The following is a 25,116-nucleotide window of genomic DNA, read 5'->3' on the forward strand; positions in this document are numbered from 1 at the left end:
TTTCTTTCTTTCTTTCTTTCTTTCTTTCTTTCTTTCTTTCTTTCTTTTCTATAAAAATCCAATAACTTTTTTCTGGGACAAGATAAGTTAATGTCAAGTTCAAATACAAGAATAGTTAGGAAATCCTTAAAAAGGAAAAGTGAAGGTGCCAGTAACCCTGCTATTACAAAGACACCACCAAGCCTCCACGATCACAGCAGTGGGTACAGACACATGAAGAGACATCCAATGGGACTCGAAAGACAAAAAAAAAAAAAAAAAAAAAAAAAGGCCATGAAAGTAGGAACACAAGAAGAGTGGCATCTGGATTCACTGGGGGTAGATGGACTTTCTAATAAATGGTGTTGGGATAGCTGCTTGCACCACATACAACACAGACCAAAGTTCTAACTAAATACATGGCGCTACAAGTACTAGAAGAAAACACTGGTAAATTCTTTTTTTTTTTTTTAATTTTTTTTTTTAACGTTTTTATTTATTTTTGAGACAGAGAGAGACAGAGCATGAAGGGGGGAGGGGCAGAGAGAGAAGGAGACACAGAATCGGAAGCAGGCTCCAGGCTCCGAGCCGTCAGCCCAGAGCCCGACGCGGGGCTCGAACTCACGGACCGCGAGATCGTGACCTGAGCTGAAGTCGGACGCTTAACCGACTGCGCCACCCAGGCGCCCCAACACTGGTAAATTCTTTTACAACCTGAGTGTGAAAGGGGAAAAGCTTTTTAACACTAATATTCAAAATGTAGAAGATTCCGTGGGAAAAAAATATCTATAAATGTGATTACATTAAAAAGCACCATTGGGGCACCTGGCTGGCTCAGTTGGTAGAGCAGGCAACTCCATCTCGGGGGCGTGAGTTCAAGCCCCACGTTGGGCATAGAGATTATGTGTTTAAGAAAAAAAAAAAAAAAAGCGCCTTTTGCTTGGGGGGAGGGGTGGACACCAGAGGCAAAAATGAGACAATAAAGCAAGAGAATGTATTTCCAATGTATATCAGAGGTAAGGAGCTGATACACTAATATATAAGAACTCTGTAAAATCAAGGGGGAAAAAGACAAGAAACCAGAAAGAAAAATTGGCAAAAGACGGACAAAGAAAATTTATAAAAACAGAAATATGGGGCACCTCAGTGGCTCAGTCTGTTGGGCATCCGATTTTGGCTCATGTCGTGATCTCACAGTTCATAAGATCAAGCCCTGCATTCAGCTCTGTGCTGACAATGCAGAGCCTGCTCTGGATCCTCTGTCTCCCTCTCTCTGCCCCTCCCCAGCTTGTGCTTGGTCTCTCTCTCCAAAATAAACATTAAAAAAAAAACCAAAAAAAAAAAAACCTGTGTAAAATAAATAAGTAAATAATTTTAAAAAAAGGAAACAAATAAACCTGATTGTATTTCAAATAAATAAAAAGCCACTTCCAAGTAACCTTTGAACACAGCACTCTGACAATATCCAATTAATCTCACAAAAAAGAGCTGTAAGAGCATTTTGAGTTCCCTTCACAGGGTTGTCTTAGGTGCAGCACAGTAACAACTCTGTGAGGTGAAGCGTGTAAGTAAGAGTTTGCTGGGAGCAACTTTTCACTGGAGAAGGGAGACACCACGGAATAGGGATATGCATACATACGTGTGGACACACACATATACACACAAGCACACATGGTTATGTAACCATATATACACACACAAACGTATCCACGTATGTATAACCACACACATGTACACGTTATACGTAAACATACACATACATATGTATGTGCGCGCACGCACGCACACACACACACAGCCATACACAACACCTCAGTAGCTGTAAGACCAACTAATGACCAGATCTTGGATTCTAAACACACTCACCACTAAGAGGACCCAGGACACCTTGAAGAAATAGCTGATTCCAGGTATGGGAGAGGCAAAATACAAAATGAATGTGAAATATTTTGTGCCAAAAAGCGAGGAAGTACTCAAAAATCAATAGGGACATGTGAAAAGGACACAGGAGACAGCTTAAGGGGTTTTCATGGGAAAAGTCTAGGACAATGAGAACATTGTAATGAATGATGACTATAATAGATTACGACCCACTGAATGACATAAAACCGCATGAATCTATATGGTTAATAAACACAGATATATGGGAGAAAAGTGAATGCTAATTTTAAAATGTACAGAGTATAATAGTTACAAAATCACCATTTTGCAATTATAGTAATAATTTCATTCAGGGAAGACTCATTAATGGATTTGAGTGGAAGTCTGATGAGGAATAAAAAGGTTCACTCTAACCACAGGCTAGTTATTATTAATCACACAGGGGAAAACAGTATTTTTACAGCAGAGAAACCCAGGGGAGACCTTAACCAAGTGACCAAATTAACATCAGCAGTGAAAGGACAAAGTGGCATCCTGTGCCTCCTGACGAAACGCATTAAAGAAGGCAGAATGTCACTTCCATAATGTTCCTGGCAAAGAGCCACGAGCCAGTACAGGAGACGCACTGCAGACTCCAGGCCATCAACAGACTGAGAGCAAAAGGCAGTACAGTCGCAGCGCGCAGAGCAGCCAGAGAGAACGAGAATGGCTCTGAGGACACCAGATGGCGCAGACCCTCAAACACAGTTACTGGAAATAAGTAAGGACCCTGACAATGAAAAGAGTCTATACGTTAGGGAAATGCAAACATCATAGACATCACACGCACCTAACAGAACCCCACGATACACGAGGCAAAAACGGACAGAAATGAGGAAGGACACGATACATCCGTAACAGTCGGAGACTTCACCACCCCACCTTCCAGGGCACCTGGCCGGCTCAGCCGGTGGAGCCTGTGACTCTCGATCCTGGGGTTGTGGGTCCGAGCCCCACACTGGGTGTAGAGATGATTTAAAAGAGCAACCAGACAGAAAACCCAGAGAACACGGGAACAGGGCACACCACCCACAGCTGCGGAGAACTCTCTTCTCGAAAGCCCGTGGGGCACTCTCTGGGACCAACCACGTTTGAGGCCACAAGACAAGCCTCAGTAAACTTAGAATATACTTAGAAATCAGGAACAGGAAAAAATTCAGGACAGTCACAAAAATGTGGAAACTAAGCAACACACTGATGGACAACCAATGAGTCAATGAGGAAACAACGAGGGAAATGAGGAAGCACCCTGAGGTGAATGAAAAGACTCCACACCCCAAAAGTGAAGGGGTACAGCGAAAGCAGCAAATACGTGAGGAAAGAGACCTCACGGGGCTTTCAGCTGAGAACAGGGCAGCGCACCTGTGCCCCTGCAGAACAGGAAGTCCTGGGGCGTGGCCCAGCACACAGGAGACAGGCCTGCAGAGCGGAGAGGTGGTGCCTTAATCACTTCTTTGTATAGATGAGGAGGGAGGTGGAGTCACGAAGGGAGAATGAGGAGGGAAAGGGGCCGTTGGGCGGTTGCGAAGAGAGAAGAAAATGTGCAACGGTCCTGACAGTGAAGACTTACTGGCCAGAGAAAGGCGGTGGTGGGCCTGGCGGTTCCCAGGCCCTCCCGCAGCACGAACTCAGAGTGAGGCCCGCAGGGCTGCCCTTTCCCTCCAGCCACCTTCTGGGGCTCCGGCCCAAGTCTGAGCTGGGTCTGACCAGTGCTGGGTTCTGCTCACAGACCGTGAGCAAGGCAGCGTGAGCAGAAGTGAAACACTGGCAGAGCAAGGGGGCAGGAAACTGGGAACCCCCACCCCAGGCCTGACTGCCCCAAGCCCCCTACTCACCTATTGCCTTTTGGCAGTTGAAGATCTTAAAGCCACCGTGCATACACGCTGCCAGGAGCAGGTGGTGGTGGAAAGGATGCCACTTGAGCCGCCACACTCCGCCCCCCACGGACATGTCTGCAAAAGGCTGCTTCATGTTCCGGGTGTCCCACAGTAGAATGTGTTCGTCATAGCTGAAAGCCATCCAGCACAGGGATCATGCAGGAAAGTCAATGCCCACTTATTCCCTAGGTGGCAGCGGGGACATCTCCCAAGCAGGCCCATCCCATTCATTCCTCTAGGACAAAGTTCCTTTTCCCCAGCCCAGATACCTACACTTTGGTTTAAGAGTTGGTCCAACTGGGGGCGTCTGGGTGGCTCAGTCGGTTAAATGTCTGATTTCGGCTCAAGTCATGATCTCATGGTTCAGGGGATCGAACCCCACACCAGGCACTGTGCGACAGCACAGAGCCTGCTTGGGATCCTCTGTCTCCCTCTCTCTCTGGCCCTCCCCCCGCGTGCACACGTGTGCGCACTCTCTCTCTCTCTCTCTCTCAAAAACAAATAAGTAAACGTTAAGAGTTGGTCCAATTAAAAACTGCAACGGTCAACGTGAGGAAATGAAGGAAAAGACGCAAGATGGACCCCTGTGCACAAACCCTAAGAGACTCACCTTCCCGTGGCCAGGATGTTCTCCCGATGGGGACTGCTGCGGATGCTGCACACACCCATGGAGTGCCTACAGGCAAAGTGCAAGGTTTGAGCGAGTGCGCACACAGGGACACGTCTCTGGTGGAAAGTCCGCGGAGGAGGGATGGGAGGGCTGGTGGTACATGCCTAGGGCCGGCCCCTTGATGAATTTACCTCTTGCTAGTGAACACAGATGTGCCAGGTGTCCTGGTGTCCCAGCCTTTCAGAAGACCATCGTCCCCACCTGTGTGGAAACAGAAACGCCCACTGACTGTGGCACTGACGACAGGAAGCAGCCGCTTCTCAGGGAGGGAATGTATGCCTGTGAGGAAATCCCCGTGAAGGACTTTTCCTGGGTGGTTTCAGGCTGGCACCAGGCAGAAGAGCTCCAGAAACAGCACCCCAGAAAGAGGCCTGTGCTGTGACTGTGTCTTCACACTTGAAGAGGGCACCTGCAGGGAAGACCGGAAAGGCTGATGAGCTCAGCCTACAGGAATGAAAGGGAAGGACAAGAAGTCAGGGGAAGAATTTTCAGGTCACATGTGGCTAAAGTGCCTTCTGTTCAGGCTCCAGCAACCAATGCTCCTAGCTGCCACAAACCAGAGCTGCCTTATCAAGGAACTCAGAACAGGATCTATATGCAGGAGGCAGCAAACACGAGCATTTTTTTTAAATGTTTATTTTTTGAGAGAGACACACAGAGTGCAAGTTGGGGAGGGGCAGAGAGAGAGGGAGACACAGAATCCGAAGCAGGCTCCAGGCTCTGAGTTGTCAGCACGGAGCCCAATGTGGGGCTTGAACTCACGAACAGTGAGATCAGACCCGAGCCGAAGTTGGGCGCTCAACTGACTGAGCCATCCAGGGGCCCAACACAAGCACTTCTTAAGGTTCTGGAACCTTCAGCACACCTCCACTTATCTTGAAGTCACCTGGGGCACCTGTGTGGCTGAGTCGGTTGAGTGTCCGACTTCGGCTCAGGTCATGAACTTTTGGTTCGTGAGTTCGAACCCTGAGTCGGGCTCTGTGCTGACAGCTCAGAGCCTGGAGTCTGCTTCGGATTCTGTGTCTCCCTCTCTCTCTCTCTGTTCCTCCCCTGATCATGCTCTCTCTCTGTCTCTCTCTCAAAAATAAAGAATAAAAAAAAAATTTTTTTAAAGGGAAGTACATTTTGTAACCTTACAATGAAAGGACCTCTGTGCTTGTCTTAGGGAATCTGAAAAAACAGGAAGGGTAGGGAGCCGCCACCCTAATCCATAACCAGTCTTTGAAGACAGCAACAAGATATAGCGTGATGGTGGCTATCTTGAAGGAAGGGGAGAAAGGCTGAAAAGCAGGGCCCACAGGGAGGATGAAGAGCAAAAGAAAAACACCTAGGTCTGACCACTCCGTCCATCCGTCTGTCCGTCCATCCATCCACTCAACCGTGTATCGTTCCTTATACCCACCCACCACCTAGCCACCTTTGCTCCACTCCGCCCATCCAACACATGCTCACTGAGCACACTGCAGATCCCTAGGGCAGACAGAAGGGATACAGGAGGAACACGACCTACAGCTACGTAGACCAACAGAACCGGTCCAGCCAGGCAGGACACCTGCAGGTGAGCCTCCAATCTGAGCTGCCGTCCTGTGGCAAATTTGCAGAGAAAGCTGGTACTGGCTTCTTTACACGCTGGTCGGTCTCACAGCCCACATCCATCCACCAGGACATCCTGACAAGCCACCTTCACACATACAACCAAAGTCCTACCACCTTTCCCTCGCGTGCACTGCTCCCAACTCAGTCTGAGGCCTTCTTGCCACCACCTGTATGGCAGGTCCCCAGGCTCTGCCCTCGTCTCCTTGCAGTCTATACTCGACACATTAGGAAAAAAGATCCCCTTCTATTCTGCAACGTTAAGTCAGAAAACGTCACCCCTCTGCTCAATATCCTGCTATGGCTTCTATTGCGGTCTGAGCCAAAGCCAAAGTCCATCCTGAGGCCCGCAAGGCCACGTGAACTTTGATCTCACCTTCTGTTCTGCCACCTGCCTCCTGCCATTCTGGCCACACAGCCACTTGCTGTCCTCATGCAGCAGGCTCACTCCTGCCCTACCTCTGTCCACCATGACCATGCTCTGTAACAGGACAGGCTGCACCTGCCCACAGCACCCCAATCCCCCAGTCACAGCCCACCAAAGCACTTCTCACCTCTGAGCCACTGTGCCCTCTCTTCACTCATTCTGTGTCATGCTTTGTGACCACTGCCCGTCTCCTCTCTGTGTAAGTTCAGGGAAAGCAGGGCTTCTGTCTGTCTCGTTAGCTCATGTGTCTCTGGCACCTATAGCGGCGCATGGCACATAGTAGATGCTCAACAAACGTTCACTGAATAAACGACTTGGTGCTGAATTACAACATCACAGCCTCCACTATGCTTGGCTCTGAATTAGCTGAGTCTCAAGGTAGAGCTAATCCAAGAATGAGAAGCCTCAAGAAATTAAACCTCTATTGTTGTCACTGAGACTGTTCACAGTGTGACAGCAAAAAATGCAGAAAGGACCCAGCTGTCAGGGGAAGATGAGCATTAGACACAATGAGGATGAGCCCAAACAGCAACAAGGGGTCAAACCGGGCCAGTATCTCCAGGATAGGATTTTAAGCTGAGCCCTGCCAGAAAAGCAGAACAAACCGGTGGTCTAACACGGAGATTGGGGAAAAAAGAACAGTTCAGTTAAGCATGGAGATTGGAGAGAACCCTGAATGGGTGAGGAAAAAGCCATCACTCAAAACTGGCTGGAGAGGTAGGCAGGGACCCGATATGCAAAGCCACAATGTCGCTGGGGGGATTGCACCAAGAATTCTGGAGAGAAGCTGCAAAGGGTTTAACCACGAGTGAAGTGTGATAACGTTTGCATGTTTGTAGCTTTTTTTTTTTTTTTTAAGTTTTTGAGAAACACAGGGAGACAGCGCGTAAACAGGGCAGGGGCAGAGAGAGGGAGGCACAGAATACAAAGCAGGCTCCAGGCTGAGGTGTCTGCACAGAGCCCGTTGTGGGTCTCGAACCACGAAGCGTGAGATCATGATCTGAGCTGAAGTCAGAGGCTCAACTGAGTGAGCCACTCAGACACCCCAAGTTCGCATGTTTTAAAACAATCGCTCTAGCTACAGTGTGGAGGCAGGATTAGAAAGGCTCAAGAATGAATGCAGGGCCATCCTTCAGGGCTCTGCCAGGAGATGAGACAGTGCCCCCAATAGGTGGCAAGAGAAAGAGATGGCCAATTCTGAGATGCTTGGAAGATCAATAGGACTCCCACTTCTGGAAGGGGTGAGGGGACGCTGGTGTCTGATTTGGGCAGCCAGACCCTGCCCTGGGGTCGGGACATTAGGCAGGAGCTGTGTGCAACAGGACAACACAGGGACAATGGCCTGAGCCAGGATCCACATGTGAAATGCCCAGGAAGCATCCTTTTTTTTTTCTCTTAACGTTCATTATCTTTTTTTAATTTTTTTAAACGTTTTATTTATTTTTGAGAAAGACAGAAACAGAATGCGAGCAGGTTAGGGGCAGAGAGAGAGGGAGACAATCCGAGGCAGGCTCCAGGCTCCGAGCTGTCAGCACAGAGCCCGACGCGCAGCTTGAACTCACAAGCTGTGAGATCGTGACCTGAGCCAAAGTCGGACGCTCAACTGACTGAACCACCCAGGCACCCCATCTTAATGTTTATCTATCTTTGAAAGAGACAGTGTGTGAGACAGTGAGAGCACTCATGAGCAGGAGAGGGGCAGAGACAGAGAACCCCAAACAGGCTCCATGCTGTCAGTGCAAAGCTTGATGCAGGGCTCGATCTCAGTAACCATGAGATCATGACCCGAGCTGAAGTTGCCCCCCATCCCCCCCACCCCGGAAGCATCCTTGCAGAGTGCTTGGTAGCTGGCAAGATAAAGGCATCAAGAGCTCAGGGGGAAGAAAGGTCTAGGGCACCCGGCTGGCTCAGTCTGAAGAGTGTGTAACTTGATCTCAGGATCATGAGTTCAAACCCCATGCTAGGTGCAGAAATTACTCAAAATAAATTAGTAAAATCTCCTTGAGAGAAAGAAAGAAGGAAGAAAGAAAGAAAGCAAACAAGCAAAAAAGGTCTGCTTAAGCAACCAGAATGCAATTGTTTCTGGAAGAGAGAGCAGCTGAAATCAAAAGAGCAACAATGCAGAGCGACAAGAGCACCCAGATAGGCCAGAGGACAAGGAACACTTTCAAACAGAGGGAAAGGAGCCAGCAAAGGAATGAGAAGCAATCAGAAAGAAGAGGGAAGCCCGGGATAACGCAGAGAAAAGACTGCACCGGGAGGAGGCCGGCGTGGGAGCATTGCTGAGAGGCACTCCCTGGACCAGGCACCGTGGCCGCCACTGAGGACCTCCCCAAGAGTGGTTCTGGCGGAGCGGGGTGGGCCACGGAGCTTCCGGACAGTCTAACAGAACGTTCCTGACCTCACGACTCACCGTACGGCTCAGCACACCACCAGCAACTAGACGCAAAAGGAAACGAGGGTCAGATCTTTTCTTTGCCTCTCTGCAAATCCAGCGACTCCCCTTCTGTCTTCTCTCAGAGGCCAATGCCCCCTGCCCCCCACCCCCCATCTCCCAAGAGTCCTCACCGCCTGGGGAAGAGAAGCTGCTCAGCTACCTGGCTCCTGCAAACGTCAGGTGTGTTCATTTCTCGTCCTCACATCAGCACCCCCAATACATACCACTCACAATGTCAGGAAATCAATCCTACCCCTCTCAGGCTTTTCTTTGGGAAGGTAAACTGGACCCAAGAGAGGAGTGACAGCCTGAAATCCAACGTGACAAGGCCAACACTGGACCCAGAAATGGCAACGGAAAATGTGGGAACCCTGGATTTCACGGAGCAGGAGCAAACACGGCAGGAGGCAGGGCTCCGGCTGCTCCAACACTGGGGGCAGTGTCCCCCAACACCCTGCAATGCCCACGGCCAGGTGTGCTTTGTTTTCTAAGGAATAGCTAAGTGTTGAGTACCAACTAACAGCTTTTGCCCCAGAAAATACATTCTCCACAAAGGGTTTTCACGATCCCAACATGTCCAGAGTCACAGCCCTGACCTGGGCCTCACCTGCTCACTCCCTCCCTCCTAGGATCCATCCCCAGGGGAGAAGTACCAACCTGAATAAGCGATTTCTGTCTGCCAGTAATTGAAAGCCGCAATCCAGGCCTCAAAGTGATGGGCTTGCCACATGGCCACCTCCTGCAGCCCAGGCCCCTCCTCATTCACCTCTAGCAGGTAGAGCTGCCCCTTGGAGTCACTGCTAATGACTTTCAAGGGCTGGTCACTGGCCCTAGACACAGAGAACCAACGGAGAAACCCAGCTGAATTTATTCATTGACCCAAACTCATCACCCACTTCTGGTTCCCGACTGGTGGCATCCCGAGACGTGTCATGGGAGAGGCTGTCCATGGGCCTGATGCACGGATGTGCCTGTTAACAGGTTTGGGCATCTGGCAGAAATCAAAACTAGCACATAACTTGTCGAAATAAACCCATGTCAGCTTCTCTTGATGAAAACACTGTCTCTTTTACCTAAAAGGATGAATTGTTTCTTTTCAGATGAGCACCAGTAATGACATTCCTGAGTCTAGGAAGCCACAATCAAGGCTGGTGCAAGGTTTCAACTCTCTCTTGCACGAAAAGAGCAACGAATGCTCAGAGGAAAGACGGGATCCCTCACCAACACCGGCTCTTACCTTCCAATTTTCCCAGTGGACCAATCCAGAGACAAGGCCAGACACTGCTTCTCCAGGGCAAAGCTGGAAAACGGCTGCAGTGTGTATGCATTCTAGTGGAGAGAAAACGCTATCAGAAGGAAACAGCCCAGAACCTTGGAAAGACTACTCCTGTAGCTCAGGTAGCCATCATTCCCTCATCGCCTACTAGGTGAACAAAACGGGTCAGTCCCTCATTCACGGCAGAATGAGAAGACACCGGACAACTGGCCCCTGCCCTCTAGGAGCTGACGCACCTGCAGAAGGGCTTTCCCACATGTGACCTTGGGGGAAGCTGATCCGTTTTTCAGACCCCCTTGCTGTCCATGCATTCCTAGACATAACCACACCGCCTACGCAGACTCCAAGAAGCACCCCTGGGACACACTCTCCATCTCTTCAGGCCTCAAGGGATGCTGGCATATTCTCTCTCCAGGGACAGAGACAGCCGGCTCTTTCCTCCAGTTTCCTTTTCCGAAGCCACAACTAGCCATTAAACGCTGTTTCTCTTTCCTATGATTTATGTAAGCTTTTTATTACCTAAGTATCTGAACAGTGCTTAACTCCATCAAAAGGCTCCTAGCAGGCTGCTTCCTCAGTGTCCTCTCTGGGGTTTATCTACTCTTGCTCAGAATCCCGGTTGATGGGCCCACAGTCTTCCTCGGATGTTTCCTCCCTCACTCCTGAGATAGGGCAGCTGCTCTCAGCTGGCCGGCGAGGTCCATTATACACACGCCCTCAGCTGCCATAAATCCAACAGCAAGTGGACCCGTTCCAGTCCCACCCACACCCCTGGACCAGTGTGTGTCCCTCTCACAAAGTCAGGGCTCGGTCCTGTGGGCTGTTTACTTCCCTGTTCTCTCCCTCTTCCAACAATCAGATGCAGTCATTTTGCAAACATGTGGTGCTGATCAATACCAAATGCTCTGAAAAAGTCACATAGAAAACTGCCTTCCTAATTATGTCTGAGAAACACCACTTTCACATAAGAAATTCACGGCCATTCTTGGCCCCAGCATCATCAACCTAAGAATGCTGGTCCAGCTTTCCTTACAGAGGAACTTTCAGATCCACTGACAGGTAAATAAATACCCTGTCACTTCACCCCTTCTGCTGGTGACACATAAATTGATCTCTTCTCAAATTCAGATGCAGAACCCAATAATTTAAAATAGATTGCATACTAATTTAGAGTGTTATATGACAGAGGCACCTGGATGGCTCAGTCAGTTAAGCTTCTGACTCTTGATTTCAGCTTCAGGTCATGATCTCACAGTTTCTAGGATCGAGCCCTGCATCAGGATTCACACTGACATCGTGGAGCCTGCTTGGGGTTCTCTCTCCCTCTCTCTCTCTGCCCCCTCCCCCACTCATGTTCCCATACGCTCTCTCTCAAAACAAGTAAGTCAGCATTTTTTAAAAAATAGAATGTTTTATACGATTTGCCATTGAACGGAAACCATCCCACAAAAAGGTTTATATCAGCACAACCTCCTGCCCAAACCCTCTCCATTCAGATTCTTTCCACCCCCCAAAAACTCCTCACCCTAGTCACTGACCTCAGATCCCACCAAGCGGAGCAGTTCTATGGACCCACCAGCATCTGCCACACCCAAGAGGGCATGGCCGGCCACCGGCACGTGGCACCTGAGGAGAGAATTCACATGTCAGTCAGAACACGGGATATGCCCAGAACACAGGTTAGCATTATGCACCTCAGTAACTTATTAAATTTCAATTCCAAAACCAGGTTGTAGCCTACAGTTCTGTTCCAAGATTCCCCAGCTTACGAATCAGAAAACTAGCATCACTTCCCAGACTGATACCAACCCTAGGACTCAGAAATGAAAAGAGCCCAAGTCTCTAGTAGCCTCCAAATGCCAACAGGTGGGCAGGACAATAAAGAAATGAACCCAAAGTTCAGACATTTCCCCATCTTACTGAATGCTGACAGGCATCAGTCTCCCCTGATTAAATGAACAAATACTCGACAAGTCCCAGACAGGGGGAATTGTTATCAGTTATACCATTTCATGTCCAAGATTGCAGAAGTATCTCTTCTTTGGATCTCAAGCAGGGGGCAAGCAGAGCTGTCTGCATTGAGACGATACAAGTAGAGACGACCTAAACGGCTTGGAGGCTCGTCAGGGTCAAGTCCACTCTACAAAAAAATGCAGACGTGCTCTATGATTACCTTAATAGATATCGAGGAACCCAAGGGATGGGAAAAGGAATCAAGGGAAAGAAAAGGCTTGACGAGGCTCTGGAACTCGGCCTCAAAGCAGCACCTCTGATTTTCTGAGCTGGAAAAAATGTCTCCTTTTGTACATGATTAATGGGTAAGTAGATAAACTCTGCTAGACTCAGTACAGAATGCTTTTTTTTTTTTTAATTTTTTAATGTTTATTTACTTTTGAAGGAGAGAGAGACAGAGTGTGAGTGGGGGGGAGGGCAGAGAGAGAGGGAGGCACAGAATCGGAAGCAGGCTCCAGGCTCTGAGCTGTCAGCACAGAGCCTGACGCGGGGCTCGAACCCACAAACCGCAAGATCATGACCTGAGCCGAAGTCGGACGCTCAACCGACTGAGCCACCCAGGCGCCCCCAGAATGCTTTTTTTTTAAAGTTTTATTTAAGCAATCTCTACACCGACGTGGGGCTCAATTAAATCCATGACTCCGAGATCAAGCGTCGCGTGCTCTTCGGACTGAGCCAGCCGGGTGCCCCTACAATGCTCCTTCTAGGTGAGCTAACAGGGACCAGCTATGGTTAGGGTCACCACAGGACCCAGTCTGCCCGGAAGCATCCTGACCTAGGCCTGTTGCTGGAGTGCCAGTTCTCATGCTTAGTAGTGTTCTGGTTTGGATCTGAATAGATGCCATCAAGAGAATAAGTACGGCTCCTTCCAATTCCCGTTTTCCTTTCTATTCTAGGCTTCATTCATAAGCTTGAGCCACGCCTGCATATGGGGTACATTTTACTTTCAAGATGCCCATTCTAACCTACCTTCTGGCCACAACGCAAACGTCACATCTTCATCTCCTGTGTGACTCCACAGCTTTTTCTGTTCCTGCCTCCCCCACAACAGGCCAGACACGTCTCAACATTTGCGGTCGGCTCTGCCTCTCTGAAGTATTTTCTCGTCCTTCCTGAGACCTCTCCTAAAAGAGTTTGACTCTGGGGCCTTAGCTACTCGAGAAACGCCATTTGGGGAGCGCGGACCTAGAAAGCCGCGGCCGAGACCGCCTACGGCCAGGAGGACACCACACACCTTGCTCTCAGGGTCCGCGGGCTGGTCCTCTGGCTTCCGCAGCTGGTAGGTGCCGCAGGCCAGCAAGTGCCTGCGGCCTTCCAGCGGGCACCATTCCACCGAGTCCGCGGTGTATTCCGTGTCCACCACCTGCAGCAGCCGCACGCGACCTTCCGTCGCCCGGAAGTCAGACAAGGACGCAGTAGCGTCCAAGGCTGCGGGAACCGGGCAGCGTGGGAAGGGTGACGAGGCCAGATTGGGAACGGGGTCGGGGCTGAGGTCGACGGTGAGAGCGGGCTCGGAGTCAAGACCAAAGACCGCGTCGGTGAAGAGATGCTCCCGCAGCCGGTCCTTTTTCTACTTCCGCAGTCCCCTCCTTCCCTTTCCTGGGGCGTCGGGGCGGGACTTCCGGCCGCCGATTGCCCCCGCGCGTGACGGTGGCCTCCGGCGCCTCCCGCCGGCCGGCGGACTTCCTCGGGCTCCACGTGCCAGGGCTCGCATCTTGCCCTGGCGGGGAGACGTGGGCATCTGGGCGGGCAGTGGTGTCCCCTTCGGAGTCCCCGAAGATCTGGGCTCTGAAGGAGAGCGGGGGGGGGGGGGGGGGGGCGGGACGCAGAGGAAGAGAAAACGGGCATGAAAGTGGGGGTAAGCTAAGGACCTAGACATTCAGGGAGCCCAATCCAGGGTCAGTCCTAAAAGGGCTGCGTCCTGCCAGCCCTGTGCCCCTCATGTCCATCCTAGAGGGCTGCCGGTAGGCCATGAAGTGCGGCGCACCCGTGGATGCCAAGTCCCGCCTGCCAGGACAGCACAGGAGACAGGGCGGACTGAGGTGGTGGGTAGGTAGGTAGACAGCCTCGTGGCGCCAGCGGCAGGGGTCTGTCAGCCACTCAGAATGTAAAGGCCACCCAGCACTGCCATGATCTCACTTGGGACACGGAGTAGATGCGGCTGCCATTCAAGAAAATTAATATATTCTACAGAGTAGATTTGGGGAAGGCAAGTTTTGGACACTGTTAAGGATGGATTGAATTGTGTCTGCCCCAAAGATACATTGAAGTCCTATCCCACAGCACCACAGAATGTGACCTTTGGAAACAGGGCCTTTACAGAGGTAATCCAGTTAAAACGAGGTCATTACGGTGAGCCCTAGTCCAATATGACTGGTGTCTTTATGAAAAGGTGATTTGGTCTCCCAGGGACACAGACCCACAGAAAAAAGATAACGTAAAAACAGAGGATTGGTATGTTGCATCCACAAGGCAAGGGAGGCCTCAAACTGCCAGAAGGTAGGAGAGGCCTGAAACAGGCACACCTTCCCATGTGTCTTCAGAGGGATCATGGTCCTGCCAACACACCGATCTGGGACTTCCCACCTCCACAACAGGGATGATGCATTGTTGTCTGAAGCCATCTGCTGAATGCTAACTTGTTATGATAGCTCCAGGTAGCTGGACAAGCTGACATTGAAATCCACATAGATACCTGGGTACCCAGCCTGTGGTTTTCAAGTAGGGCTATGGCTAGATATACAGCTGTGAGTCAGCAGCTCAGGTGGCAGCTGAAGCAGAGAAGCAGAAAAGGTTGGTCAGAAAGCATCAGGACTTTCCAAAATAGCTGAATCACACATTTGTATCTGCTACAAGGAAGGGTCAAGGGGCACCTGGCTGGCTCAGTCAGTAAAATGTGCAACTCTTGACTTCGGGGTCATGAGCTTGAGCCCCACACTGGGTGTAGACACTACTTAAAAAAAAAAAAAAATCTTTAGGGGGAAAAATAAGGTCAAGTCACCCAGCCCCACACACTACAACTCAAACAAGCCCCCACACTAACCATCTGAATGGTAACATTTCATAGGCACCCTAAGAGGTGTGACCGCAAAGATCAAGAGGTTGGGGCCATCAGAGGAGAAAAGAAGCCATCAGAGAAGGGACAAGGGAAGCAAACAGGGATAAAAACTGTCTGTGGATCCTACAGCACCTTCACAACAGTGTCCACTCCAGGGAGCCACTGCAGTGACTCGAGCAAAGGGAAGGAGCCACTACATGGGCAACTCTAGAACCCTTACAGCCACCTTCTAAGCTCTAGCCCTTCACCAGCACAGACGTGGGGGGTCTCTAACACACGGTACAGGGGCACAGCCCAATTGGACGGGGATCAGCTACCAGCAGCAGCGCCTGCTCAAAGCAGCTACGTTGCACGATCCCCAGACCAATGCTATTCCGATGAGCCATGCGACGTGGAAGACCTCAACCGTGTATCAGGACCTAGCGTGGTGTCCTACAGGTCTGCTGAGAGACCCTGGGCACTTCAATTTCAATGTAATTTTCTGGCAAGTAGCCAGGATAATGACCTCAGGATAATGTGTGGTCAGGGAATGCAGACAGGCTGAAGTGCCGGGTCATGAAGGACAGAGGCAAAAACCACAGCCTGTGGTCTTTTGCCTCCTCTTCCCAGGAGCCTCTTTGTCTGAAAGCACACTGCCTGAGCACACTCAAGGCCTTGCGCCTGGAAGACCACCCAAACCCCAACATGCCAACATACCTGGGTTCCCCCCACCCAAACGGTCCAGACTAGAGCTGGCCTCTGGAAGAAGGAATTACACCAGCCCCGGGAATGTCCCAAGGGGTCCAGCCAACTGCTGTCTGTAGGACTGATGATCTCTCAGGATCATACATATCCCCCTCCACAAAAGGTTTCTGAGCCCCCATTGCTGCTCAACCCAGGGTTTGGAGGGACCTAGAGCAGGCTTTACCTATGCAGCAAAGATGTTCCTCATCTAGAAAATATGCTGCACCTCACCCACACTGACCAAGGGGAGCTACTCAGTGAAAACACACATGGTGCAGACGGGGTTCTCTCGCCTTCAGAGAACCTCCCTTGGGGTTGACCTGAACCCTCCTGCTCCCTGCTTTCTGCCTTTACCCGACTGCTCAGTCCTGCTCTCCAAGACCTACTGCCCAAGAGGACTCCCAAAGACTGCAAAAGAACCTACTAGAAACTCAAGTCACAAACCAACGCCACCAAGAGGCTATTCTCAGTCAAGGAAAGCAATGAGGACACACAGGACAGATGGAACACACCGGAAGATGGCAGAAGAGCTGCACAAGGGAAAGTAGGAGCACTTGGGACCAATGTGGGGCAGGGGGTAGCCCAGGACAAACACTCAAGAGTTGGGATGGCCAGCCTCATTCTCTCAGGAAGCAAAGCCCCTAGCAGGTTGGCTGGCTGGATCTGGAGACCAGCAAGATCCCAGACACAAAGCCTGGCTCGGTGCCCCATGGTGGCTCTGCAAGGTATACAAGATGCTGCCCAGCCTTCAGACATCTGTGGCTCCCTGACGAGAGGGAGGGAGCCCAGCAGAGTGGACAGGAAAGCAGCGCTCACTCACCCTGGCTGCTCCAATCCCCAGGCAGGACCTCCACCACTGAACTCTTTGCCACTCGGCACACAAATCAAGGGGAGAACTGCCAGGGCGAGAACATGTCCGCCTACTTCAGCACCCCCAGCAACTCCTGCCCCGGGACAAGAACAGGCCCGGGTCTCACTCACACTCCCTGCCTGCCTCCCCTCTCTCTCAGCCTAGGAATAAAGATAAAGGCAACCTCCACCCCTCACCCCCACAGCACCTTGATTCACTTAGAAATAAACTTCAATAGCAGAGAGGGCAAAAAGGAGAGCAGAGCACGGCGGAGGCACTCAATGATTCCACCCCTTTACTGTGTGTGCCTTGTGGATGTGACTCCATGCAGGCCGCGCTCCTCGGGACGGCAGCTGCCCAGAAAGAGCTTCCACTATGTGACACTGTTTAGACTTTTTAAATGTGTGGCCCAACCGCTTGCCAGTTAAGAATTACAGCAAATGATTCTATTTGTAATTTCTAACCTTCCCACTGCCTCCCCCCAAAAAAACTGTACATGAGTTTACAAACATATTAACATATAAATAATGAGAAGCGTCCTGGTGGGAGCCTCCCCAGCTGTCTCTGCTTGGAGATGAACACTGAGGGGGACGCCGTGCCCACACGAGGTGCCCGTGGCAAGGGGGCCTCTGTGGCAGTTGCCGCGGGTGCACTTCGCTGGCTTCTTCAGCACCTCTGGGTCAACCACCAGTCTGTGTCTGCTACGCCCAAGGTAGGTCCGGAAGCCCGGTCATCGCTCTGGCTCAAGCTCGTGCTGGAAGGGGCGCTTCTTCTCTCGACAGTGCTTCTTGTGGGCGGGCCAGTCCTTCTGCTGGCACTGGGAGCCGCAGTACCGGGCCACCTGGCAACGCCCGCAAATGTTGAACTCCCGGAGCTGAAAGAACACACAGGACAACCATGGCTTCACGGTCACACCAGGGAACCGGTTGTGGGGCAGGTACTACGCTGCAATCAGAAAGGACCCGGCAAGCCCATACACTGAAGCCGGCAGGCACAGCGGCTGCGGTGGAGAGGTGCGCGAGAGGCCCGCAGGGGCCGGGGCAGCGGGGTATGGAGCAACCCGGAGCTGGCACTCACTGCAGCACCTGTACCTGCTTCTCAATCATCGTGCAGGGAGGGTAATGGCACTCGTAGTAGGTGCAGGAATTCTCCTCCTCTTCCACCACGTCCCCGTTGGCGTTATAGTACCGGGTCACGTTCAGGACAGGAAACTGCTCTTCTATGGGGTCTGTGGGAAGCTGCTGAATCGCCAGCCAGTATAAGCTTTGCTCCCTTAAAAGGAGAAGCATATGCTTCAGTATACTCCAGCCAGACACGGTCGAGACAGGGACATGACAATGACCTGACTGCAGACAGATAGCTGGTTTCTCTTGCTCAGCATATCTCTGCCCCAGTTTTTGTTAGGACAACTTGACTCTTCTTTGGCCTGCCCCCACCATGCAGCAGGGCTTACCTGTATGGGATATCAAGTATTTAGCATGTTTAAGCAGGGCTATGTCTGCCTCCCTCATAGATTTCCCAAAACCTGGGACTGACGGGCACACAGCAGGCACAAAGAGTGTGCGGCTTCAGTACAGGGACCTGGCCAAGCCTGGCCACCTGTGCAAAGCCAGGCAGTCCTTCTCCCTGCTCATGGACCCAGAGGGACCTACTTCTGCCCCTGCTGGTCCACCTCTCCTTCAATACTGTGAGCTGCTCTAAGTCTTTCTAAACACCAGAAGCTTGCAACTGAAGAATCCTACCTGCTGCTAGAACTGAGGCACCCTAACAGGCCCCAGGGGGAGCGCAGGCTGGGCAGGGCCGGTGAAGGCGCTCAGCAGCTCCCCCTGCTGCCGGGCTGCAAAGGTGCCACCACCTGTACTTCGAGAGCAAAGCAGCAGGTTAGCACCCCCTTCAACCTACCACCCTCTGTGGGGCCAGGCCTGGAGGACCTGGGCTAAATAGGGGAAGGGTCACCTTTACCTAATACCATATACGAAAATTATCTCAAAATGGATCAAAGACCTAAAAGTAAACAAACCTAACCTAAACAACTAAAGGCTCCATCGACGCACAAATGGGTACGATGTGGTACATAACCATAATGTAATATTAACCAAAACACACAGGACACCAGGACAGAAATCCTGGGGCACCTGGGTGGCTCAGTCGGTTAAGCATCTGACTTTGGCGCAGGTCATGATCTCATGGTCAGTGAGTTCAAGCCCCGTGTCGGGCTCTGTGCTGAGGGCTCGAAGCCTGGAGCCTGCTTTGGATTCTGTCTCCCTCTCTCTCTGCCCCTCCCCAGCTCACGCTCTGTTCTCTCAAAAATGAATAAACATTAAAAAAAAAAAAAAAAAGACAAAATCCCAACACAGGCTACATCACGGATGAACCTTGAGGACACTGTGCTAAGTCTGTCACAAAAAGACAAATCCTGTAGGATCCACTCACAGGAAGCCCTGGAAGATTCAGATCCAAAGACACAGAGTAGGAAGGTGGAGGCTGGGGGAAAGGGGGGGGGGGGGGGGATCAGTGTCTAATGGGGAAGTTCTGGAGATGGATGGTGGGGATGGTTGCACAACTCAGTGGATGTATTGGACGCTACTAAACTGAACGTTCAAAAATGGCTGAGAGAGTAAACATTGTATGTATTTTACCACAATAAGAAAGGTTTTTTAAAAGGAAAAAAAAAAAAAAGGGAAGTGTCAGGATGTAGGAGGGTGCTGGCTGCCTTCTGAGCCCTTCAATGAAGTCCTACACGACACAGGCAAGTTTCAATCCCAGTCGGCTCTTAGAAGCAGATAGGGAGGAAAACACACCTTGACAGAGAGGCCCTTCCCCCCCATGGATGAGCCGCCTTTGTGGCCCCACACTGAAGGAAAGCAGGGCAGGAGGTGCAGGCCTGTGAGAAGCCATGACGCCACGTTCCCTGCTTCACAAAGAGGGGGATTCCCACCACAAGGACCTGCAGAGTGCAGACCACATAATGCCCAGGCCAGCTGGTATTTCAGGCCACACTCAGGCTGGCTCTGACCCACGACAAGTAGAGGGAGAGTGTGAATCCCTAGCTGACAAACTAAGGATGGTCCCACTTGATTAGTTCCTGGGATGACACGAAGGACAGAACCTCAAGAACACAGCCTGTCCTGGGCCTCATGGGAATGGCCCATGGCCCATGGCCTAGAGGAGAACGGGGCAGGCAGGCCACGACCCAGCAGAGACCACTGGGCAGGGTGGCCTATGATGGAATGGATCCTTTTCCAAACAGGTGTTCTCAGTTGTGGTTACCTTATGATCATAAAGAGTGTTCAGATGAAGAAATGTAACAACATTCAGCCACAGGCTGGCCAAACCACGAGTCACACAGAGGCCTAAAGTAACGATTGATAGCAGGAGCAGATCCGCTGCGGGTGAAGGGGTGGGCAGCCCCTTCCAGGTCCCCAGTGAGCAGAAGGAAACCTGTCTGGTGTTGGGGGAGGCGGGGCCGCTCCCGGTGTCCGCACTGGATGAGCATCCGTGTTGGACAACCCAGGGGGAAATCTACAGACACTGATATGCCTGCTGAGCTGCCCTTACCCTTCTGTTGCTAATCCCTAACTTCACGTTCATTTTGTTTGATGAAAGAGCCTTCCCAGAGGCCCAAGGACATGCACAAACCCCAGAGAGCCCCAGTGAGCCCATAGATAATGCACACGTGGCCAGGAACACCCTGGCTAATTTGAGCTCCTACCTTCCATTCTGCTGGTTCCCCAGCTCTTCCCAAGGCCTCCAGGAAGCTCACACCCAGGCTGCTCTTGGGGCCACGGGAATTGCCTCACAGCATCTTACTCGCCCAAGGGGGACACCTGCAGTAGCCTGAGCAGCACTGTTGTCAGGACCATGAAGAGGCAGAGACTGAGCAGCAGAGCCCCCAAACCACACTCTCTTGCTTCTTTTAAGCCACTGCTTAGGTGTTTAGCCAAAGAGCATGACAGAAAGATGCACGTGTGTGTGTGCAGGAGGCATCCCCAGATAAAGATGTCCAAGTTTTCTCAGAGACACAAAGGAGAAGTCCTGCCCATGAGCAGGCATCCAGCCCAGACAGCTCTTCTCCCCACTGGAGCCAATCATTAGAAGGGGCGCCTGAGTGGCTCATTCAATTGAGTGTCCAACTTTGGCTCAGGTCATGATCTCACGGTTTGTGAGTTCGAGCCCCACATCAGGCTCTGTGCTGACAGCTCACAGGATTCTGTGTCTACCTCCTTCTCTGCCCCTTACCTTACTTGTGCTATGTCTCTCTCTCTCTCTCAAAAACAAACAAACATTAAAAAAAAAAAAAATTATCAAAATGGTATCCCAACCCCGTGAAGAAAACAAGGAGGGAAAAGTTGGAGGGAAAATGACCAAGGTCTCCACTCCCACAGAAGCATCAGATCAGAGTGGAGACACGGGCCCCTCTTAGTAATAAGAGCCTGAAGGAGGACCTTCCATGAGGCACCTCTGCCGGCTCCCCCGGCCCCGAGAAACCCCACCTTTGTTTGCTGGATGTCTCTTCGGCTTTGGGCCGCCAGCCCCACGGCACCAGCTGCAGGTTGTCCAGGCGATTGTCTACAGTCACAGCATTGAGGTGTACCACCTGAAACCCAGGAGCAATGCCTCCCCTGTGCCGCTCCCTGGAAAACAAGACGTCTCTCTCAATCAGCCTCCTCTGGCCTTCCCAAATACTTCCGCCCTACGATCTGAACGGGCCCCTCATCACGCTGATGGGGACAATTAGGAACAACGGTGTCGAGAGGAATCGAAGTATGTCGGTCCACGGCCAAACAAGATAGACCATGTTGACAGTCCAGCCCCTCGACAGAACCCCAACTGTCAAACACAATCTAGAGACTTCCCCATCAGAGTAGTCCCAGGCGCTGTGGAACTGCACCATGCACACTAAGGAGAGGCAGTCCTTTCCTCACATCCCACCGACAGGCTCAGCGAGAGCCCAGTGGAGGGAGCAGACCCCACCCTACCCCAGAGGAGCCTGTGTCCAGAGCAAGTACGAGCAAAAAATGCGCTTTTAGGCTGCTCTGTTAGTGATACAATATGCGAAGGAGCCATTCCTCTGAGTTAATGGCAATGACCCAAAGGCAACTAAGAGGGTGCGGGAGCACGACTCAGGGAAAGCACCTTCTGTCAATGAGGGCAGGTGTCTCTGCAGGCTCTATGTGCGCATCAGGGCTCATGCGGTGACCGAATAGAAAATACGCAGTTTGAAGACACCTACCACAGCAGCTCGTGAAGGAGCCTTCCTGACCCTCTTCCCCGGTTTTTGTCAAAGGCATATGCAAATATCTTAGCACCATTTCCATCTGCATCTACTTCCATCCGGGCCTGAGAAGGAGCAAAGAAAAGGTCTGTTAAAAAGTTTCTGATTCTTAGCTACATTGGAAATCCCTCTTAAAGAAATTAAGTGAAAGGGGCGCCTGGGTGGCTTAGTCGGTTAAGCATCTGACTTTGGCTCAGGTTATGATCTCATGGTTCATGGGTTCAGGCCCCGTGTCGGGCTCTGTGCTGACAGCTCGGAGCCTGGAGCCTGCTTTGGATTCTGTGTCTCCTTCTCTCTCTGCCCCTCCCCCGCTCATGCACTGTTTCTCTCTCTCTCTTTCAAAAATAAACGTTAAAAAAAATTAAAAAGAGAAAAAAAAGAAAGAAAAATTAAGTGAAACAAACAAACCAGGATACATATATGGGGCCTGTTTCTGGGACCCAGAGCTCTGCAGAGACTTCCAGATGTGAGAAATCAGCCCTGTATCCCAGCAATAACTCACTTACAAACCACTCTGTAAAACACTGTGAACACAGAGAAATAAATTTTCCCACTTTTAGAAAAAGCCCACAATTCAGTAAGAAAAACAAAGCCTCGGACAAGTAACTACAGTTCATCCTTGAGGTAAGCCCCACACAGCTGAAAATCCACGTGTAACTTTTAACTTCTCAATACTTAACTACTAATAGCCTGCTGCTGACCACAAACCTTAACAATAACAGACAACTATCAAATATTTTTGTATGTTACATGTGTTATATGCTATATTCTTACAATAAAGTAAAGTTAGAAAGAAGGACACGTTTTCAAGAAAGTCTTAGGGAGGGGCGCCTGGGTGGTTCAGTCAGTCGAGCGTCTGACTTTGGCTCAGGTCATGGTCTTGAGGTTCGTGAGATCAAGCCCCTCATCAGGCTTGCTGCGGTTAGTGCAGAGCCTGCTTCAGATCCTGTCTCCCTCTCTCTGTCCCTCCCCCACTCATACTGGTGCCCATGCTCCCTCTCTCAAAAATGAAAAGTAAACATTCAAAAAAATAAATAAGAAAGTCACAAGGAAAAAAATACATTTACGGTACCGGACTATGTTTATCAAAGAAAGGACCCATGTATAAGTTAACCTGTGCAGTTCAAAGCCATGTTGTCCAACGGTCATCTGTGCTATAAAAGCACGAAAGGCTGAAATAAAAGTGAAGTGGGTCCACAGACTCCTGGAGGAATTCTGACGGGGAGGAGCTGGTAGGTGAGGACTGGCTCCTCCAGTGGAGAACTGCGGAAGGCAAGGGAGCTCAGGGAGAGGGAGAGTAGAGAGCACCAGGGCACAGAGGGACAGTGGGGCCAAGGCCAGAGGAAAGGTGGGGTGGCACTGCACAGCCTCATAAGGAGCCAAGGCTTGTCCGATTGAACATTCAATCACAAGCATGACACAATTCGACGTGTTTTCAGGAAGAGCCAGCAACTGGGGTAGAAGTGGGGGAAGACCAGTATCACAGAGGTGGTGGGGGTTCCACCGGGCAGCCAAAGCCAGGCTGCCCTCACAGAGGATAAAACCCATCCCTCATGACCCTCCCCAGGCAGTGACTGAAAGTAGGGGAGCAAAGGAATAGCCATCCTTACCTCAAAGGAGTAGCCCTCCACCAGTGGGATATCTTGCTCATCTATCAGTGTGTACTTGGTCTGGAAATCAACCATGTTTCAAAACATTACATTCAGGGTCTCAATAAAGTATTAGTAACAGGCAGCAACAGCTCCTCCAAGCTAAATGAGGCCTGCAGGTGAGGGGCATAGGCAGCCTACCCAGAACGGCGGGTGGTTATGACCCGCTCAAGGCTACCAGAGGAGCAGGTAGCAGGCTTCATTCCTACGTGCCACCGAACTGGCTAACCTCGAAGCTGTTTTAACGGGTCAACAGACCTAACCCGAGACAGGGGCTTCCTCAGAATACAGGAAAGGACCGGGTTTGAAGCAGAACATCCAGAAAATTTCAATTAACGTTTACTTAACATGGGTGGTCGTTACACAGGTGCTCACTAAACTGTTTTTTAACTTTCTGTCTGAAATGTTCCAGTTGAAAGTTTTAAGGGATGATATTAACGCAACCAGTCACTGAGTTGGAAATGGTCTCGGAGCTGACGGGGAGCCCACCCTTCCCTCAGGTAAAAAGCCACATCGCTCCTGCAGGAAAGGCAAGAAACAGTCCCCCAAACGGACTAGTCTCACTCTTGCTTGGAAAGCCTTTTTCTAGAATCTAAGTCGGTTTTACCTTCATCTGACTGCCTCTGCTCCTCTCTCCCACCAGAAGCTTCCGCCGCTGGTGATGGGAACAGGGTTCCCATCCCGGGTAAGGTCCGTGGCTGGTGCAGCTGCACGGCCGGCCGGCTCCTGGAAACAGCCAAGCCTCAATGCCCACAGGTGCCAGGAAGCCCCAGCCTCGAACACGCGGAGGGCGGGGCCAGGTAAGGGAGAGAAGCAGAGGGAGGCCCTGCTCTGGGAGGCCCACTGAGGCTGGTCCAGACACGGCCACCGCCGGCAGCGTGAAAACCTGCGCGAAGCTCCACCACGGACCGGCAGGCACCGAGACCCAGACCGTCTTGCCACCGAGCGAGCGGGCCGCCTCGGAAGGGCTCTGCGCTGCCCGCGGCCACCAGCCCCCTCCTGCCCCGCGGGGACACGCCGCCAGCCCGCCCGCCAGGCCCCGCAGCCCCCAGACCCCGCGCCCCCGGCCCAGCGCCCCGATCCGCCGGCCCCGCGCCCCGGTTCCCGAGCCGCTCACCTTCCCGGCCACCCGGCCGAGCCGCACGATGCCCAATTTGAAGTCGGTCATGGCCGGGCCTGCGCTCGGCCGGCGGCGCCGCTCCCTCAGGAGACGCCGGGCCGGGACCGGGGCCGGGCCGGGGCGGCGCCGCGGCGCGCCGGGTGGGCCGGGTCGGCGGGCCGGGGTCGGGCCAGGCGGGACGAGGCTGGGCCGGACTCGGGCCGCCGCCACCGCACACCCCCCCCAAGGCGGCCCGCTCGCTCGGTGGCA

General features: G+C 51.7%; 2 protein-coding genes across 2 annotated transcripts in view; both read right to left on the reverse strand.

Annotated features, from left to right (window-relative positions):
• The window catches only part of DPH7 (diphthamide biosynthesis 7), a 19,666-nt gene extending 4,030 nt beyond the window's left edge, over positions 1-15,636 (reverse strand). Inside the window, exons 1-11 of the mRNA XM_049633642.1 lie at positions 15,568-15,636; positions 14,180-14,199; positions 13,812-13,980; positions 13,427-13,762; positions 12,186-12,319; positions 11,718-11,805; positions 10,141-10,232; positions 9,561-9,733; positions 4,578-4,647; positions 4,387-4,452; positions 3,735-3,907 (exon numbers count right to left, since the gene is read on the reverse strand). Of these exons, the coding sequence (XP_049489599.1) occupies positions 3,735-3,907; positions 4,387-4,452; positions 4,578-4,647; positions 9,561-9,733; positions 10,141-10,232; positions 11,718-11,805; positions 12,186-12,319; positions 13,427-13,762; positions 13,812-13,980; positions 14,180-14,199; positions 15,568-15,636 (1,390 nt within the window). The remainder of the gene's footprint in view (positions 1-3,734; positions 3,908-4,386; positions 4,453-4,577; positions 4,648-9,560; positions 9,734-10,140; positions 10,233-11,717; positions 11,806-12,185; positions 12,320-13,426; positions 13,763-13,811; positions 13,981-14,179; positions 14,200-15,567) is intronic.
• A 1,458-nt stretch (positions 15,637-17,094) lies between these two features.
• ZMYND19 (zinc finger MYND-type containing 19) lies at positions 17,095-25,039 on the reverse strand. Its single transcript, XM_049632634.1, has 6 exons — positions 24,865-25,039; positions 23,709-23,768; positions 22,057-22,163; positions 21,317-21,457; positions 17,915-18,095; positions 17,095-17,697 (listed from the first exon to the last, which is right to left on the reverse strand). The coding sequence occupies exons 1-6, from the start codon at positions 24,913-24,915 to the stop codon at positions 17,554-17,556; spliced, it is 684 nt and encodes a 227-aa protein (XP_049488591.1). The 5' UTR covers positions 24,916-25,039; the 3' UTR covers positions 17,095-17,553.
• Between the last annotated feature and the right edge of the window lie 77 nt (positions 25,040-25,116).

The sequence above is a fragment of the Panthera uncia genome, chromosome D4, assembly GCF_023721935.1.
Source record: "Panthera uncia isolate 11264 chromosome D4, Puncia_PCG_1.0, whole genome shotgun sequence".
Taxonomy (NCBI): domain Eukaryota; kingdom Metazoa; phylum Chordata; class Mammalia; order Carnivora; family Felidae; genus Panthera; species Panthera uncia.